The sequence below is a fragment of the Daktulosphaira vitifoliae genome, unplaced genomic scaffold, assembly GCF_025091365.1.
Source record: "Daktulosphaira vitifoliae isolate Bord-2020 unplaced genomic scaffold, ASM2509136v1 Scaffold_5, whole genome shotgun sequence".
Lineage (NCBI taxonomy): Eukaryota > Metazoa > Arthropoda > Insecta > Hemiptera > Phylloxeridae > Daktulosphaira > Daktulosphaira vitifoliae.
This window is the reverse complement of record NW_026099576.1, coordinates 30,446,938-30,464,097: the sequence shown is the minus strand read 5'-3', so window position 1 is coordinate 30,464,097 and position 17,160 is coordinate 30,446,938. Positions and strand designations below refer to the sequence as shown.

The following is a 17,160-nucleotide window of genomic DNA, read 5'->3' as shown; positions in this document are numbered from 1 at the left end:
CAATAATAAATTGTAAATGATTACAAATCTTGTTAATAATAACTTGTTAACAACAAAAAATTAAATAACTAAAAAAATTATATTTGAGATTAATTACACATATCTTTAATAAGTCCCGTTTTTTTTTAGTTTTGTACATTATATAAATAAATCGAGTAATTTTCACATAATGCTATAAATAAAGACTTGAATCAGAAAGATATGTGAAAATACTATTTATTACAACAATTTGATCTAAAATTATTTAGAAATAGTGTTATATAAAAAATGTATGTATTAAACAAAATAAATAATTCATCATAAATAGAATTAAAATATTAGTCTATTTATGTCATAATTCTTGTTGTCAAAGTAATCATATTTTAATTTCCTTTGCTTCCAAGTCTCTTGAATTTAATATACTTTCACACCATGATATCATTAAAAATAATGCAATGTTAATAAATATTATACAAAAATTATTTGTATATCACTAGATGTTTGTATAAATATTATTTTTATAAATGTAATTTCCAAAAGGAAAAATAATTCATTTTAAAGTTTAAAACAAAAAAATAATAATAATGTAACACGGGGGGCATAACAAATTTGTTAACATTGTTTAGACATATCATTACATTAATATATATGAAACCATACACTAAAACACTTCAGTTAATATGATTATCTGTTATAAAAAGAGTATAGCGGATACAAGAGAAAATGAGACCCAAAATGGTTATAATCTATAATTTTATACAGCATAATTCTTCACAGCCTGGAAAATATAGATTTTTCCATCTAATATTTCAATATATATATATATATAAACATATATATTTTTAATGTTTAATAACACATATTTTTCATCAAAACATTAATCTATTCTTAAAATATATAATTGTAATTTTATGAAGAATAATAATTTCAGTTAGTGGCATCCAGACACTATAAAAATTTATTTCATTAAAATAGCAAAAAAAAAAAAAATTTATAATTGGAAACAATTATATGAATGGATTGCAACTAACGACGCCCGTTTCCCCAGCTTGGCGCAGAAGATTTTTCAGAGCCAGAGTTATTGGCAATTCCTGCAAATGATGGGAAGTCTCTAGTACTATTTGTATCAGGATGAGCTTTTTCCCAAGGAGCACCATTAGCCATTACAAATCCAGGGCCACCTGAGCTATTATTTGATGTACCATTAGGAACTGATTGTTTATCAGTTTTTGGTTTCAAACTTGCTCTTGCTTCATTTTCTAGATAATCATCCAGCTATAAAATAACAACAAAATTTGTAACTAGTGAAATAATTAAAAATCACTGATGCATTGGTAATTTTAATGACATAACATATATAACAGTAAAAGAATTCAGTTAATAATAACAGAATGATTTTGTTATTGTGAACAACTCAATAACTCAAAAATAACTTTTATATCTAGGTAGCAGGAGGAAAATAACCATCAAATTTCAAATTTGTTGGTGATAATGATAACAAAACCCATGCCATTTAAACCCATTTAAATTGTAAATAACTTCCAAAATACTGGTCTAAAAGTTGTATCAGCCAGTCATTTTCTTAACTATATCATTATATGGTAAATAAGCTACCTGATAAACAAACACAATTGTTATGTATGTTTTCATTAAAAATATTGTTTATGATTGGTAAATTGAATTAAAGTTTTTATTCTTAAAAAGAAAAACAAAAAATTTAACTACATATTATGGTAATTTTTTTATGGTTCCTTTACAAATTTATAATTTTCAAAAAAAATGTTGTCCTATCTCTCCCTTTTTTCCTTTTAAATATAATTAACTTCAATTTTTAAAATAGAAATATGTTTATCCATTTTTATCAAATCATAAAATTGTTGTAATATCCTATTAACTTCTGAGAAGAAAAGATTATAACATGTTTTATACTTTTAAAAATATTGTGACTCATAGTTAAATAACCAACCTATTTATATACACAGTGTTCAAAAAGTAAGAAAACCGGTAAATATTTATTGGTTCTTAGCCTGTTTGACCAACTCTATAACTTTTATCTTTTTTTTTTTTAATTTTCAAAATAGCCATTTTTTAATTATTTTTTCCAAAAATATACAAGTATTATTTTCATTAGTAAGATCTGAACCAACCATACTACACAACCCTCAACAGGCACTGTGTTATAGCACAGTGGGTCAGTAATTATTATGCTAACATCAGCAAAGCAGTACTGAAAGTCTTTAATTATTATTTTTATGTGTTTTTATATTATTTTCATAATTGATTGATTAAAAAAAAAATTATTTTTTCATAATATATTCATATAACAAAAATGCATACAAATACCCCCGAGCCAACTCCATTTACACAATTTATTAAAATACTTGTAACTCAATAAGTATTTATCATGGAGTATTATAATTTCATTTAAAATTTTTATAGGAAGATAACTAAAAAATATCTATGATAAAATTATATTAATTTACATTGAGATTATCAATAATACACGCAACAATCTCTTTCATAGGTCAGCAAAGCTGTCTTACTAGAGTTTATGAATAATAATTATTGGGAAAATTTTAAGTATAACACATAAGATATTTTACAGTTTCAATTTAAAATTCATAAATCTAAATCTTTCAAAATATCTTAAAAGTTAAGCTATATTTTCCAATTTTTTTAAACAAAATCAGCTAATGGTATTGATAATAAAGACCAAATTATTAAAAATATTAAATACTTACATAGTCTTGGGTAATCATTTCCAAGTGATCAACACAATCCAGAACATCATCTTGTGAAGCATCATCACGAGCATAGACTGTAACAAGATTAGGATTACTACTGTCTGATTTTGCAAATCTGATATCAACATGGAATTTATCCATTATTTGAGATATATTACGACCCCTAAATCCTATTAATCTTGAATGAATTCTACTATCAATGAAAATTTCTTCTTTGTAGACATTTTTCTGAAGAAAAAAAATATTAATTACTAATCAAAATTAAAGTCTGGTATTATATGCATTTATAAATTTTATTATTAATGTTATTACAAACACACCACCAGACCGTACAAATTTATATTAATATACTTGAAAACTTAGTAATGAGTTCTTACTAAGATTATGATGTAATTAGGTTGTATAATCCAACAAAAAATTTACACTAACTTGAGTCTTATTAAAATGGAGCCAACAAAATTGATTAATGTATATAAATCTATACTCTAGTTATAATTTAATACACATCTTCTTTTACTACTTACAAGTTTATCAACCATTTCTTGTATTTCATCTCTTGCTTTTTCAGCACTTTCTTTATAACCAACAACAGTTACAGTATTTTCATTATTACCTTCACCTCTTCTAGGAAGATTTACTTGTACACCATATTTATTGCGTAAATTCCGTACAGTTTCTCCTTTTTTTCCAATTATCATTGGATGGAATTCAGATTCAATAACCATCTATAAAAAATAAATAAATAATTTAAATATTAGAATACATTTCTTTTTGGAAATTAATAAGTTTAGCAATAATATTATATAGATTGAAATATATATAGATTAACAATTGAAATTAAAATTATAACTAAATTATAATTTACCATGGTATCAAAAATTAATTGCTTAAACATGTAATCACATTAGAAACAACTTTAACATTTTTTTAAAAATATAATCCTTACAAAAATATTCTATAGATAAGAAGCCAAGAATTAAAATTTAAATTATGTTCTATTTTCAGCATCAAATATCATAAATTATTATTCTATTTGATTCAATAAATTATAATGTGTTCATATTTATTTTATTAATGAAACAACAATAATTACCTGAATTTCATACGAACGTAACTGTCTATCTTCTTTGTCAACATCATATAATCTCATTTCCTCTTTAATAGCTGCAACAACCTCATCTATATCTTTTTGAACACCAGTAATCTTGAAAAAAAAAAATCATAGTATTGTTATAAAGTTTTTACAAATACTAGGAAATTTTTTAATTTATTCTATATTTTATTACAAATATTTATTATTAAAATTAATTAATTATAAGCAATAATATTAATTGAAAATTATACAAAAATGTTAAATTTTAAGATATTTAATTCCATATAATGTTTTTTTAAACTTACTTTAATGATATCAGCATTTTGATCTTGATTTGGAACTTTAATTTGAACATTGTAATCTTCACTTAATTTTCTGATAGTTGCACCTTTAGATCCAATTAAAGCTCTATGATATTCAGCAGGTACATTTAACTAAAAAAAATTATTGTTATATGAATAATTAAATCTATATATGACTAAAAGAAAAACTAATTTATCAAATAATATTTTTTATATTTTAACTACTTATTTGATATTAAATATTTTCTTGATATTTAACTTACATCAATAGACTTAGGTATATTATTTATTAATGTCTGCTTTGCTTTTTCACAATTTTCAGGTTTACCAAAAATAGTAACTACATCATTTACACTAGGTGGACGGTTTTCATCTTCTTCGCCATTAGCATCTTCTTGTTCTCGATTGTATTGATCTTCTATTTTTTAATTAACAATAAACATTTTATCAAGTATAAATGAACTTATCTATTTTAATAATGATATTACATAAAAATTAATGATAATTACCTAATGGTCTTTCAGGGAATTTAATCCATACATCCAAATCTTTTCTCAAACTATCTAATAAATCACGATTTCTCATCAATATTCTATGCATTCTTTGAGGTATGATTACTTCAATTGTAATACGTTGTTCCTATAAAAATAACAAGAACAAATTAGTAAACCGAATCATTAAATTGAAAATAAAAAATCAAATATTTCTATTTATTAAGGAAAATATTAATTTTAATGTTATCTTTACATAAAGGTATTTATAAAGGTAATTACAAAAATTATTTATTAGATATTTATAACATGACCAAATAATAAAATTGAAGACTTTACTAATTTAGTCATTACAAGAAAAATATTCTAAAATGTAACTTAGAATATATATTATATATTTATATATATATATATATTCTTAATATACAAAATAACATTTTAATTTTCATAAAAAGATAAACAAAATAATGATTATTTATTTAAATTAACATACTAAATCAGTGACTATATCATTTATCTTCTTTTTCACTTTTTCAACAAAATTCTTATGGCCTTTAATTAACACTTCACTAGAATTAGAATTTACTTGAGGGAATGTTACAGTAACACCATTATAATCAGCACTTATTTGATTAATTACTTCAGCACGTCGAGCAACAAAGTGCCGATGGTGTTTTGGAGGCACTTCCATTGTAATTTCAACAATATTTGCCTAAAATGTTTAAAATATATTAATATATGCAAATTCATTAGTCATCATTTAATTACCAAATCCTTAACAATTTCCTCAATTTTTCGTTTGGCTTCCTCAGCATTACTCTTATCACCTTTGATAATGACAACACTATCATTAGTTGCAACTTTAGGGAATGTTATTGATACTCCATTGCAATCATCAATTATGCGGTTTATGATTTCACCTCTTCTTGCAACAAAATGACGATGATACTTTGGATCAACATTAACTTCAACTTGAACAGTGTTTTCCTAATAAATAATAACAAATTAATAACGTTATACAATTTTAAATAATTTAAAATAGTGACATTACAGACTTATTCAGTTCGAAAGTCAACTTAAAATTAAAAATGATCAAACAAACTTTAAAACATTATAGTTTGGTTCGAAAATTGTGCAAAATAAATCAAACAGTAGACAGACTTTGTTGAAGATTTAAAAATCATTAATAAAATTATAAAACTAGTTTTGACCTTTAAGGTAGTTATTAGAACTAAAAAATCAACAAACATTTTAATTATGTGATAAAAAATTAATTTTTAACCTTAAAATATTAATGCTTAATTTGATTTTGGTTCAATCAAATATATAAACAAAATATATAAAAAGTTCTAGTTCTTATAAAAATTGTTTATTTGATTTAAAATCAAAAATTAGGATTGGTATAATGAATATAATTAAATTTTAATAATAAAAAAATAAATAATAATTAAAAAAATAAAATGTACCAAAACTTTAACATGATCCAGTAATTTTTGTTTTGCCAATGCAACATTTGCTTTGCTACCTTTGAGAATAACTTTATCACCAGCTCCTGGTTTTGGAAATGATATCTTAACACCACCACATTCTTCTTCTAACTTGTGCAAAAATTCTCCTCTTTTGGCAACAAAACTTTTATGGTACTTTTCATTTATTTCAACACGGTCTTCAATAACATTACTAATATCAGTAATCATAACTTCTAGTTCTGCTTTAGCTTTTTCCACATTTTCTTTTTTACCAACTATTGTAATATTTTCATTTGTTGAATCAGTTTCAGGGGGGAAAATAATTCTTGTATGACTCATATCTCGAATCTTTAATATAAAAATCAATGTCTAATAATAAAATTCTATCAAAATTATTTTTGTAAATAATAGATTACCCTGTTAACATTGGAACGTTTTTTTCCAATAAGATACTTATGGAATTCAGGTTTAACTTTTAGGTCTAAAACATAACTATGAACTTCATCTACCATTGTTTGAATTTGTGCAATGGCATTATCAACATCTTCTTCAGGACCTTTGATAACTATAATCTACATACAAAATTTATTAAATGTATGTAATTATATTAATTCTAATACCGAAAGTAATTTTCATTAAAATTTTTTAACTTCTTTGGAGAATTTTTACTTTGATTTATAATTAGTATGATTTATTTCTAAAATAACAGTTTTTAAAATAATTTTTACTATAATAGTTTTCTCTTTAAGTTATTAATGAAAATAATTAGTTATTCATTGACTAACTTTTACTCAAATTTCTTATTTCCTTCTTTATTCTACCTAATAGTTGTATTGAGGTTTTTAAAAGAAGACACTAAGTATAACAGGTAATGGTGTTATAATTAAATAGGTAAAAAAGTACCTATATTATTTAAACAAGATAATAATTATTATTATAAAAAATTTCAACAAAATGATAATAAGATCATAATTTATTGGATTTGTCATATCTTTGTGACTCATCATCCAATGTGTTATTATTATTATTTTTTTTTAATAATAAAATGTGTATAAATAAATTAACTCAGAACTTATCAATTTTCTTTAATATTTCATTTTACATTTTTCTTTGTGCAACATAAAAAGTTAACAAGAATAATACACAATGTTAAGAATTTAAATTAACTATACTTACATTATCACCCTTGACTACTGGCAATTTTAGAGTTACATTACCACCACAATCTTCTTTAATAGATTGAATAAATTTATTACCCAAATTAACAATAACATTTCGTACTTTAACATTTCCCAAAGATATCTCTTTAGTTAAAATATCTCCCTAAATAAATGAAACATTTAATTATACAAATATGTATTATAACAACATCCTTACCATTTCATTTTGAATTTTCTTTATCATTTCACAAGCAATCAAAACCTTTTCTTTACTTCCCATAACTTTTATAGCATCACTATCTTCACCTTCTCGTGGTAAATCTATTCTTGTATCAGTTTCTTCACGAATCTAAACATTTTTTTAAATAAATTTTAATTTTCTAAAGTGTGTATTCATAATTGTTTATTAATATAATAAAAATGTTTGCTTCAAATAGTTCTTCATTTTTAATTTTTAAGAGAACTGTTAATAAAATTTTAAAATATCAATTTATTCAACGATGGTTGTTGAGGTCATATAAAGTTTTATCATACTCTTTAAAGTCATTGAAGATACCAAGTTTCTCCTATCATAAGCATGACAACATTTAGTTCTCAATACTTAGGTGGTCACCATAAAGCCACTTTAACTTATACCACACTTGATAACCAAACCAGTAACGTTATAAATCAGCCAGCCAACTATTATTTACACAACATATACCACCATAGAATTTAAGGCTTCATTTAGATAGATAAAAAATAATAGACAAGTGCTTAATATTAAAAGTTTATTTTTTATTTATCTTTACTTTTTAGTATTTTATATAGTTTTGGTCATAAGGACTCTACATATTTTTATTTATTTATAGTTAATTTGTGATATTTTATACTAAGCTGTGTACTTATGATTTTAATAAAAATATTTGTTGAAAAAGTTTATAGTTCATATTTATTTATTATTGTTGAGCTAAAGGAGTTAAATTGAACTTTTATCATTTTTGTTTTAATGATTTATTTAGTGGATAAACCAAAAGGGCTAAATTTATACTATTTTTTTTATCAAATTATTATTCAAATATTATTTATTATTTTTGAAACATCTCTCCCATCTCCAGTGATTCTATTTACATACATTACACATTAACAGGCTGGTCAGCCCTTGAGAGGTATATCAGGTAACTGATTAAAGGTAAAAAGGTGTGGTGACCATGCAAAGTGACTTACTGCTAAACACTTCAACTCAGACAATGGCTTTAGATGACTATATGTAATATAAAGAGAATTTATAGAACATAAGTCAATTCCAAAAATAATATTACCTCTTTTAATAGCAAACTCTTTTATTAGCATTTAAATATTAAGTAAAATTACTTTTTTTATATTAGCTCCTCCTTTACCAACAACTAATTTATGAAATTGTTTGAACACAGGAATCTCCATGATATAATTTGAGTCATCTAGTTCTTTGGACAACTTAGTTAGTGATTTAAAAGCTTTGTTTACATCATCCTTCAGTCCTCGAATTTTAACTAAATTACTTTTTGTTTCAACTAATTACACGAGACAAAATTTATTAAAAAATTGATAAATTTCATTACATTTTATAGTCTCTACTTAGAAGTAAATAATTACCTGAACTAGGGAATGTTATTTGAACATTAAATTGATCTTGAAGTTCTCGAACTTTTTCACCTTTAACACCAATTATGGCACGATGATGTCGTTGATCAATAGATATTTCTTTCTCGACTTCATTTTCCAACTTAAAAATCATTTCTTGCAATTCCTAATTCATAAAAACAATTAAAATTATTATAAAATTGTTCGTAACTATAAACTATTATATTTACTTTAATACAATAATTTAATATTTGGTTAAGAGGCTTTATGAATATGTTAAATATGAAGTTTGAGAACATTTAAATATTATAAATTATATAGGATCTATAACTAGATTATATTGATTATATTGCTTATATCTTATCTAATAAATACACATTTAACCAGTAACTTAAGCTAGAGAATATAATTTAAAGTGTTTATAAATTCTTCATAATTATTAGAAAATATTTAATTACCTAATCTTGTTTTGTAACTCTAAGTTTAATTTATTGATTCATATTTTATTATACTATAAGGAAAAAAGTTTCAAAGTAATTCTCACATGTTTAGCAGCTTCTACTCCATCTTTACGTCCTTCAATTCTTATGATATTAGTACTATTATCACATTCTGATATATTAATAAGTACACCAGTATCATTTTTCACTCTGTTAACTGCAAAATATAACATTTTTTTATAATTTCTTTTATTTTAAATATTAAATATTTTTACTGTTGCTTCCATTTTTGCCAATAATATGTTTGAAAAACTTGGGGTCAACTACAAGTTCAGAAGAGGTATAACAAGCAATTGCTTTTTTTAATGAATCTATTACTTTAGGAATCATATTTGTTGGTCCTTCAACAATAATTTTGTTGTCATCAGAAAATTCAACATGTACCTGTAATACAAATTTAACCTTTTTGTTATTTAAGAAAGATGTGACTGTCATAATAAGAGAAGCATTTTAATAATATTTTAACTTTTAATAACAGAAATGTGTAATAACATTACTTTTTCATTGTCTTCAATCAATTCTCTTAAATTTGATCCATTTTTACCAATTAAAAATCTATGCATCCATCCAGGACACTCTATAGTTTCAGAAGTCATGCTATTAGCTTTTTCATATAGTTTGGTTAATCCTAAAATAATCATTCAGCCTTAATAATTCTCTTTAGATATAAATTTATGAATAATTTTAGTGGCATTATTAAGGTTTCATCTTAAGGAGAATATATGTGAGAAAATATTTTCTTTCCTCCTCTACACAAAAAATATTGTATCTTTGGTAATATTATTATTTTTATAGGGATATATGACACCCAATACCACCTCATAATTATACCAGTGATTTATTTGAAGCTATAATTAAAAAACAAAATGTTTAAATTAATTTACCAGTTCCTAAATCTTTGTAAAGTCCTCTTAAAGTAACAGTTTCCTTATCAGAATCTTGTTGAGGCATTTCTACACTCACATTTGTTTCCAATAAAATATCTTGAATTGCATTTCCTTTTTGTGCCATTAAATACTTGTGTTTTTGTTTGGGTATTTCAACAAAAACAGTGGCAGACTCTTTTTCCTATAATAAAAATAACATTATTTTAATATTATTCATAACTAGAAAATATTTCAAAATATTGAACATATTTCTTCAAAAATAACTCATAAAAATTGGGAGTTAAGTTTTAGAGGTTCAGACATTCAATTAAGAAAACTATTGGAAATTTTCAAGCTATACTGCAAAGTAGACTAAATAGGCAAAATATTTGAAAATTATTCAGTATTTAGTCTATTTAGCCAAAATTTTGTGAGTAATTTATCTTTGGCTATTTGATGCCCTTCGTAGTTATTTGATAAAGTATTGTAATATTCGGTCAAGTTGATTTAAACGTATTTAGTTTAAACATTTTTTGGAAGTAAAGAAAAATTAATAAATTATCCTAAAAAAGTAAAAAAACATTTTTATCAGCATTTAACTTTTACTTATTAATATTAACACGTTTTAATTTTGACCATAAGAAACTATGGATTCCTGTACCAAAAGATACACAAAATAATTAAATAAATAATACACTATTATTTATAATAATAATGTAGAAGTCTTTGTTGGCTTATTTTTTTAACTGGAATATTGTGTACAAGTAAATAATGAATCAGATACAAAACACAGATCCAGGTAATCAACTTAAAATCATTTTTTGTTTTGTTTGAGAAATTCATATTTTATTTTTAAATGCATGACTTATTTCAAAAAAATTTTAATTAGAATGAGTGAGAAAGTAAAATATATTGTAAAAAAAGTTAATTTTTATTAGTAACTTTGATAGACTTTTTTTTATATTTTCAAAATAGTTATATTAATAAAAGTAGTTTTCCTGTTGTTTTTTTCTCTTTTACCCCCCTTCCCTTCCCATCGTATGTGAGTTACTTGTTAAAACGTATTGTCAATATTTCATATTTTTTTTGTTAAAAACATATAAATACTTTAAGATTGTGAAAAAAAAAACCTAGTAATAATTAAACACAGTTAAATATTATTAGTTATACATTAAGAAAATAATATAATCAAAAATAGACTGTTACATAAAATAATATAACAAAGTTTATAATTACCATTTTCTCATAAATTTTTTTAATTCTTTCAATAGCCATTTGTACACCTTCTTTATCTCCAGCTACTGTGATTTCATCTCTAGCAACAGAAGGTGGAGGAACATGGATTTTTACACCAGCTTCTTTCATCAAATTGTTTAGACTTTCATTATGACCTCCCGTGATAAATGGATGGTAAATTTTGGGAATTTCAATTTTTTCAAATGCTTTTTTAGACTAGAGAAAAAAATTGAAAAATAATAGAAATTGTTTAAATAAAATTATATAACTTATGTAGTAACCTACCAGCTCATCTGAAATCATACGTATTTCTTGAACAGCTTTTTCAACAGCATCTCGAGTTCCAGTAACATTAATGATATCCGATGTATCTTGAATACTAGGCATTTGAATACGCGCACCAGTTCGTTGTTCAATTTCTTTTCGTCGAGCTCCTTGTTTTCCCATAACTTGACAATGATGTTCTTTAGGCACAGGTACAGCACTAGTAGCCTAAAATTTTTATATTAAAATTTTAACAATAATTAATAAATTAATAGTAAATACTAATTTATTTATAGTTTATAGTTTTATTTATTATAGAGGTGGGCAAGAACTGCCCATGCACTGAGACCTACAAGTCCATTGTACGCACCTATAATATATTTATAAGCATGTATAATACATTATAATTGTTTCTTTTTATTTTTTAATGAGGAAAAAAATTGAAAAAATGAAAAAAAATAAGAATTTAATATAAAACTAATCAAGCAAAAAAAAATTTTTTTTTTTACTTGGATGTTTTAAATCATTTAACTATTGATATATAAAAAATAATTTTTTAACTATCAAATTTGTTAGATTTATTGAATAAAATGTCATTTTGTAAAAATAATGTTTTCAATCAACGTTTAAACTACAATATGATGAGTGTTATGTATATTATTTAAGATTATTTTGCAAAAAAATTATTTATTGAATATCAATTAATCATGTTTCTAACATAATCTTACTTGAGTTTGAAAACTAGCAATAATTCTACGCTTAGCTTCCACAACATCAGCTTCTTTACCTCTCACCAAAAAAGTCAAGTTCATGTTTTTAGATGTCGAAATTTCAATTTCAGCCCCAGTTTCTCTTGTGATTTGGCTACATATACGTTTTGATTCTCCTTCGCCAAACTTTTCACTATTATCAGATTTACGGTCTTGTACAGAAATAGTGAACACCTTTAATAATAAAAATAAGGTATAATGTAATAATTTTAATTTTACCAAACATTAAGAAACATGGGTAGTAAATTTATACATTTATATGTTTTATTAGAGAAATTCTAAAATCAATTATATTCAAAAGAAAATAATTTCAGCTTAAATTTTTACTGCGTAATATATTTAACTTATAACATATCAATGAAAACAAAAGGAGAGGATAAGAGTTATGTTCCCTGTAACAAATTTTGGTGTTATTTTACCTAGTTATACATTATAAACTGAAATTTATTGAAAATGGTTTAATGGAAAGTTGAAAAAATATATGAACTCATAAGCCTTGTTAATAACAGTTAAAGCAGTTGATATTTACTACTAATAAAACTTTAACAATTACCTGATTCACGGTAGAAATTCGAACTTTTGAACTCCATCCCTTTTGAGGAGGATTTGATGGTGCAACATGGCCATTGACTCCAATGTTTTTGGAACCCATAATCTTTGAATCTGGTAATGCCGGAAATACAAGATCGTAACTATTACCATTGTTACCTGCATCTTCTTGAACAGTGCTGTTTGATACTGCACGTTCACTCTTCAATTTAGGGATGTCTTGTTGTAACTCCAACATGATTGCTATAGCTTCCTTACCAAACGTTTTGTCCAATTAAACGAGCACCAATGGTCTCTCTTTATTGAAACACTAAAATAATATATTGAACATTAATAAATATAGTTAAATTAAGGTTATAAAATCTTTTATAGAATATTATATATAATATAGAATATTCTTGCAAGTAAAATGTTTATAGATTATTTTAAAGTTAAAAAAAAAATTTTGAAATGAATTTTTAAGAAAAACATTAGTTATAGTTTATATAACAGTTTAGTTTAAAACTAAAATAAGTTAAAAATATAAATATTTGTAAAACTTCGGTAAATTCAATTAATATTCCATGAGTAATAATAAAGCTTAAAGGAAAACATTAACATTAAGGTAAACATAGAGCAAATAAATGAAGTAATATTCTATATTATAACAATTACAATTTTTAAATCCAAGTTTGATAATTTTTTTTAATTGTAAATGACACTTCAAAAATTGAAAGGATTTAACATATTAAAAAAGTAGAATTCAGTATCTACATTAATTTGACATTTAAACTATAATTCAAGGAAAAAACGTACATTTAAAACATGAAAGACATAAATAAAATTTTACATATATAAGTAACAGAATATCAAAGTTTCAATTTGACTATCAACATAATTATCTTTACAAGAAATTACCATGAGATAAAACATAACTGACTCAACATTTATATAGAATTGTTTAACAGGTATAATATTGATTTATTTATGAAATAATAAATACCTAAAAGTTACTTAAGTTAACTTGTCCTTTCAGCTTGTATAAAATTTATAATTATAAGATTAGTCTAATTTTTAAGTTACAATTAAAAATTGTAACTTAAAAGACTTTAAGCAAATTATTTATAAAGAAACTTACATATAATATTACCAATATATCAAATATAATATTTAAATTTTCAACATTGAATAAAATTATACTGTTTACACTCTTTATGATTTAAAAAATTCAAATATACTTCGTTATTCGTAATGAAAAATTTCATAATTTATTATTTTAAAGAATTTATACAACTCTAGAGGTTTTGTTAACTAATACCAAAATATCCCATAATGTATTTTTTTATCTTATTTTCAAACTATGAGTTTAACTTGTTATAATTGTGTTACTAGAATGTATATGGTATTATAAGCTATTAGAGTAGAATTATTAGGTTAATATACTTAAAACATTAACTATAATTTATATATCAGTATAGTTTACAACTAAACGAAGTTATATACATATATACAAACATTTAACTGTAACAATTTCTGTAAGTTCAATTAATAATCCATAAGTAGTATTAAAGCTTAAAGGAATACATTGATATTAAGATAAACATAGAGCAAATATATAAACTAATATTCTATATTATAACAATTACAGTTTTTAAATCCAAGTTTAATATTTCTTTTAATTATTTTACTTAGGTAAAATTTTGATTACTATTTCAGATAACTAAAATACTACAAATAATAAAACATACTGAACTTTCGTATATATAAATAGTAAAAATTATATTTTTGTAGCTACCACAGAATATTAAAAAAGGAAATTTAACTTCGAATGTTGACACGTATATAATATAGAATGAGGTTCAAGGGTTAAAAGGCCAACACTATTAAATTTTCATGAAAAGCCTATTTATAAGTCGACGTGTCAACCACACTATACCTAGTGTCTAACGCAAACACACATAACCCCGACGAACATGCCATGCCATGAGGTTTATTTAAGTTTTGAAGTTAGTCTTATTAAAAAAATTATTTTTATTTAAAACTTACTGAAATTACGTTTGTTGGCTTCCCGTAAGAATTAAATGATTTACTAAGAGTAATTAAAGATGAACATAAACAAAACAACGAGTTCTTCGAAGCAAAATCGAAACGATTTTGACTAAAGTGCTGCCGCTGTACCCAGTACCGCTATCAAACATTTCACATGTAAAAAGGGAATTATAATTTTCACCTTCTCACAATGTAGCCAAGTAAAGGAAAATTAAAATCCCATTAAAAATAAATAAAAAGCTTTAATTTTATTCATTTAAGTGTTTTATAATTTAAAAATGTCATAATGTTTTATTTACTAGTTATATTATATAGAATAGTTCAAATATTTCATTTAGTTAACATTTATAATAATTAAAAACAATTAATTATCCTTAAATAAAATATTAATTATAACAGACATACGACACTAATCCAAGTGCTTGATACGTCGATAAAGTACAGAAATAAATTGTCAGAAATTCTGTATTAGTTTGTAATTTATAGTATTTAAATAATATTTAAGTTATAAGAATTACTAATTTCACTAATACTTTTTACTCGATGTAAATGGACTCGGTCCGAATATTGACATAAATATATGTAATAAATAAACCCATCATATTTATATTTGAAATTTGTTATGGTAATTGTAAACTAGATTAAACAATGTTACAATAATATTTCCAAAAAATAAAAATAGCATAAGTATAATGGATATATAATTAACAACAAAGAATTTTTAGAGTTATTACATTGATACTTATTGGAGTTATTATTTTTTAATTATTTAAAAACCTTAAATTCAACAAATATAATCTAAGTCGATCGGTGATTAATAAAATTATTATTCATACTTTCCAAACTAACATAAAAAAATAAGCATATCTCTTATTCCTATTAATTATAATTTTGTTATACCTGTAAAACAATATTTTTTTGATGTTAAAAAAAAATTAGGAGGGAGAAAAATTTACTAGTTAAATACAATTAATTAATTGCCGTCACTAAGTATCATTTCTATGAACTTTTATGTAAAGAAATTAAGTTCAATAATTATAATAGTAATTAGAAATATGTCCATTAATAATTATGCATTATTGAATTATGGGCTCTTGAAATTTAAGAAATTATAATATATTTTGTACGTATTAGAACATAACTGAATCATAACATTGTAATAAAATTACCTAACATATTTTTTATTTATAAAAAAAATTACAATTTATAAATCTGGTGTAAAATAAGCAATTATAACAAATTTATTTACAATGACATGGATGAAGGTATTGAGAAAATTACCCAGTGGTGCCTCCCGATAGCTTATTACTTTAGATTAATATATTGAATAATATTAAAATAAGTTTTTAAATGTCTTAGCCAGCTTCCTTTTAGTCTTCTGAGAGGATTTTTAGCAAGAATAGTTAACATACCTAAACACCGACGTACGTATAAAAACAAAAAACTATGTTCTTAAAATTTTAATACATAGCATGGATTAATTAAGAGGATTGTATCAAAAATAATAATAAATCACATAAAATATTTTTTAGAAATCTGTTTCAGTAAAATCCTCTTATAGTAAAATGTTGCTGCATGAATTAATTCATAATATAAGGATATATAAGGTGATTTTCTGAGTAAAAGATTAAGTACATTTATTAATATTAACGAGGTAGCTTATTTACTCAAAGTTAGTCAGACACATCTCACGTAATTATTTGGTAAAGCTGTAACCAATTTTCATTTTGACACAGGTCAGCTCTTTTAGGGAAAATCAAAAGCCCTACATAAATATAATATTTATTGATAAATCCGTAATTTTTAGAGTGTATCAATGAAATTAGTCAACCATAACACTGTCGATTCATTTTAACTAATAAAAATTTTTTTTTGAAATTGTGTGACTTTAATGACATTAAAAGTAAATTTTCAAAAACTGAAATTTAATAAAAAAACTTTGCTTGAAATCATTGGTTCCATGTAATCGAGTAATTCTCAATGAACTCCTCTAATTAGACAATGAATCTATATGAGCTAACTGGAGATTTTGTAACCTATAATGAATTTAGAATGTTATGTATAAAATGAATATACAACATGATAAAAAATGTTTATGGCGTAGAAT

At 23.5% G+C, this 17,160-nt stretch overlaps 1 protein-coding gene across 2 annotated transcripts; it reads right to left on the bottom strand.

The window, feature by feature from the left end:
• Positions 1–445: 445 nt before the first annotated feature.
• Positions 446–15,219, bottom strand: LOC126908380 (vigilin). Of its 2 annotated transcripts, none has more exons than XM_050690388.1 (24): positions 15,051–15,219; positions 13,030–13,335; positions 12,435–12,650; positions 11,728–11,934; positions 11,443–11,658; positions 10,225–10,408; positions 9,838–9,968; positions 9,556–9,724; positions 9,385–9,497; positions 8,853–9,006; positions 8,592–8,770; positions 7,456–7,587; positions 7,255–7,401; positions 6,495–6,650; positions 6,076–6,426; positions 5,378–5,596; positions 5,103–5,321; positions 4,628–4,757; positions 4,382–4,536; positions 4,122–4,250; positions 3,817–3,927; positions 3,248–3,448; positions 2,721–2,951; positions 446–1,254 (listed from the first exon to the last, which is right to left on the bottom strand). In XM_050690388.1, the coding sequence occupies exons 2-24, from the start codon at positions 13,261–13,263 to the stop codon at positions 1,006–1,008; spliced, it is 4,233 nt and encodes a 1,410-aa protein (XP_050546345.1). In that variant the 5' UTR covers positions 13,264–13,335; positions 15,051–15,219; the 3' UTR covers positions 446–1,005. The 2 variants fall into 2 exon arrangements, with proteins under 2 accessions (XP_050546345.1, XP_050546346.1); XM_050690389.1 differs by lacking the exon at positions 15,051–15,219 and adding an exon at positions 14,520–14,538.
• Between the last annotated feature and the right edge of the window lie 1,941 nt (positions 15,220–17,160).